This window comes from Cyprinus carpio, chromosome A22 (genome assembly GCF_018340385.1).
Source record: "Cyprinus carpio isolate SPL01 chromosome A22, ASM1834038v1, whole genome shotgun sequence".
Classification (NCBI taxonomy): Eukaryota; Metazoa; Chordata; class Actinopteri; order Cypriniformes; family Cyprinidae; genus Cyprinus; species Cyprinus carpio.
Window position 1 is genome coordinate 14,689,064 of NC_056593.1, and position 3,568 is coordinate 14,692,631.

General features: G+C 34.1%; 1 protein-coding gene across 2 annotated transcripts; it reads right to left on the reverse strand.

The window, feature by feature from the left end:
• Positions 1 to 640: 640 nt before the first annotated feature.
• On the reverse strand, positions 641 to 3,568 carry LOC109103754 (myelin-oligodendrocyte glycoprotein-like). 2 transcript variants are annotated; one of them, XM_019117094.2, is made up of 4 exons: positions 3,425 to 3,568; positions 2,528 to 2,568; positions 2,130 to 2,450; positions 641 to 981 (listed from the first exon to the last, which is right to left on the reverse strand). In XM_019117094.2, exons 1-4 carry the CDS (start codon positions 3,433 to 3,435, stop codon positions 863 to 865), a joined length of 492 nt encoding a protein of 163 aa, XP_018972639.1. In that variant the 5' UTR covers positions 3,436 to 3,568; the 3' UTR covers positions 641 to 862. The 2 variants fall into 2 exon arrangements, with proteins under 2 accessions (XP_018972639.1, XP_042567941.1); XM_042712007.1 differs by lacking the exon at positions 2,528 to 2,568 and having other exon boundaries at positions 3,425 to 3,563.

Below are 3,568 nucleotides of genomic sequence, written 5' to 3' on the forward strand. Positions count from 1 at the left end.
TGGGTCACAATACTTGGCTGTATGTCACGTCACTTTCACTTTCACTTTTTTTTTTTATTTGGTGTGTACAATTCTTTCCCAACAAGTCTTTTTTTCTTTTTTTTTTGACTTGCTTGGTAGACAAAAGTAATGCAATTTTCTTCAAACAGCAAACAGAACAAATTTATTTGCACTATTTCAGGCTGCATAACACTTTTACACAACAATGTTAACAGTTCTTGAACAAGTCAAATTCAACAGATGAAATAAAATAAATTAAAAGGGTCAAATAAATTAAATTAAAACAAACATAAATAATACAATTACTTTAAATAAATAAATAAATAAATACATGCATAAAGCTAGTGCAAACAGTTTAGTGGATCTAATCTGCCAAAGGCAGGAGAAGTAATTACAACTAGTAAATAGTTGCAAATAGTAAACAGTAAATAGTAACTAGTAAACAATTCAACTCAGAATTTAATCAAACACAAGTTATAGAGCCTGTCAGGGTAGATGCCATATTTTAATCTATTTCTTTTATCTGAATGGAAAAGAGATTGCTTCTTAATTAATGTCATTTTTACATTTATTGCTTTGGTTCACTGTAAATGTTCTTGCAATGTTTTGCAAGCTGAAAGACCAAATCCAAAGTCCGAATCCACTTCAGTAGAGTCCAGTGAACAGACTTTACTTATGGCATCTACCCTGATTATAACAGGCATGATATGTAATCGTGTGTGTGTCCAAATGTTTGTCATAGATTATATCAAGATGCTAAACCCAAAGCACTGCAGTCTACTGTGGAGAATAAAGTAATATCGCGCACGTCAAGGCTCACTATAATTAAAGTGCACAATGCAGAACTATATACAGTCACCACTCACACACAGAGCAGAACAGTAGCAGAGAAGAGAGGAATTAACAGAGATACAATCCTCTCTGCTGTGCTTTCAACTCCACCATCTGAGTCTTGCTTCTCTTGGATTTCTCTTGGTTTCTCTAAAACATAACAACAATGAAAGAAGAATGAAAAAGAGTAGCATGTAGGCTAGTACACACTCAGCAAAAGCACTCAAGCTCTACATGTGAAGTGTGTAATTTCTGTACAACAAATGATATCAAACGAAAGAGCAAGAATAATCATTTGTTTCCAAACAGGTTTCCCAAACATTCAAACCGCTACACTCCTTCTGTCTTCCACCCAGACAACTGTGTTTTGAGTTGTTACTCAATGATTTCACATTCGGATTTCAGATTTAGTTTCGATTGTTTACAGTATGTAAATTTTGTTTGCCAGATTTGTTTCTTCATAATCTGTTATTTCTTTTTTTTTCAGTTATGTTATTTTTCAGACTAAAAATTAATTCATAGTCAGAATTATTTTCTTCTTTTTTTTAGAATCTGTTATTTTGTTAATTAGATTTGTTTTAGAATTAGTTATTTTGTTAATTAGATTTGTTTTAGAATTAGTTATTTTGCTTGTCAGACTGTTTATTTTGTATTAAAATTAATTTAGCCAGATTTGTTTTTTTGTTTTAGAATGTATATTGTTTGTCAGACAAGTTATTGTGTATTAAAATGTATTTCGGCAGATTTATTTTGTTTTATTTGAATTTGAAACTTGGCTCTGTAATCTGTTATTTTGTTTTAAAATTATGCCAGGTTTGTTATTTGGTTGTATAATCTGTTTGTTTGTTTGTTTTTGCATTATTATTATTATTATTTTTATTATTATTATTAATTTGTCAGATTTGTTGTTTTGTTTTAGAATTTGTTATTTTATTTGTCAAGCTAGTGTGTTTTTATGTTTATTTAGAGATTTGTTGTGTTTTTGAGAATCATTTTGTTTTGGGATTTTTTTATTTTTTTTGTTTTATTTCTGAGTCTGTTCAAAACATGCTGTTTTAAATTTCTAGGTCATAGTCCACTTCTTCACTAAACGGCCTATTACAGGTAGCCCCGCCCCAAACCCACACCATTGGTCGAGGCAGAAATGATGTGCAGGACTACTTGCAAACCAGTGTTTACATTCACTACATCAACCTATGAACAGCTTACTGTGTAAAATATTTCACCATTTAAAAGAAACACACACTTAAATACCAATCATTGATTATTAGGAGCAAGTTATAGTCCTTTCATCACACCTGTGACTTGAAGATCCATGCATTTGTTGTGATCAAACTCAGGGATGAAGCAGCAGTACGACCCTTCATCACTTTTCTGCAGATTCCCAAGCCTGAGGGAGAAGTTGCCTTTCGAATACTCTGCAGGGAACGTTTCAGTTCTCCCCTTGTACTCGGCGTCCTGCTCCTTCGTCGTCCCTTGGCCATTTAGTATGTCGTAAACATTTTTGTTGTCGTTATATCTCCAGTGTGCAGTGTGGACTTTTACTTGCCCGGTCTCAGGATGGCACGGGAAAAGTGCAAAATCTCCGACAAAACCCTGAACTATGTCCTGCATAGATGCTGAAACAAAAGCAAAGACAGTCGATGCTGACTTGAAAGTTGATTCAAATGAATATCTGTATTTTTTTCCCGCTTACCTTCATTCAAAAGTAGTATACAGAAACAGACGGGCAACACACTGCAATAAAACAAACACAAAACTGTCACACAGACGCAATAAACTGTGAGGAACTACTATTCCCAACATTAAAGACATGCCTCAGGGTACTAGCTCTTCCTGAGGGACTGACAGACTTCAACAACAGGCACTGCAGCGACACAGAGGTCAACAAAACGTATTTATGATGACAAAAGCGGGTGATGAAACCTATAGCAGTGAAGTTTATGTTGACAGACGGCTTTTGTATAAGTGTGAAGATACATGTTTAGTGAAGAAAGTCTGGGTTGCTTTAAATAAGCTGGACATTTATATAGCCTACATTACATTTTCACTAATGGACAATGGCATATTTGGATTATTATAAATCTTTTTATAAACAGATTCTTGCTTTATGTAACATAATTACATAAATAATAAGATGAATTAACCTTTTGAATGAATTACCTACAGCAGGTGCGGTCTGACGTTAGATATAATACAAACCCATAAACTATATAATAGTATACAGAGTAGGCATAAATATATGCAATAACATTCGATTTGCTTTCATGCATTTTTTTTTATTTTTTTTTTACGAGTTCTGAATGAACGAGTTGTGTTTTTGTTCAAATAACGTTAGCCTGGCAAGCTAGTTATTAGAAATAAAAGCTAATGGGGACCTTACTGCGCAACCAACCGGACTATTTTCCAACGAATTCATTGGCAATTACAATTTTCTGTTCCTAACCATATTAGGACTCGCTCTCGTCGTAAATGTAGATATATATAGACTGAAGCTTAGCTAACGCGGGACCTGTAACAGCAGCTGTAACGTTAGCTGAAGGCCAGAGAATAAAGATGTCTACTGGACGACGACAGTTTTCACACAACGTACCTTTTGAGCATGATGGACAAATTTATATTAATATAAACGGATAGTTACTGGAGAAATTCAGCGGGAATTTCAGCTTAAATATAACAGTGAAGCTCGTCCTTCATTTGCGTGATGGACTGGATAGCACCCGACTGACATGCGCAG

Coding starts and splice junctions, on each gene's coding strand:
- LOC109103754 (XM_019117094.2), bottom strand. Junction 2,451..2,527: donor TATACTACTTTTGAATGAAG/GTAAGCGGGAAA, acceptor CTTTTGTTTCAG/CATCTATGCAGGACATAGTT. Junction 982..2,129: donor CATGGATCTTCAAGTCACAG/GTGTGATGAAAG, acceptor GTTATGTTTTAG/AGAAACCAAGAGAAATCCAA.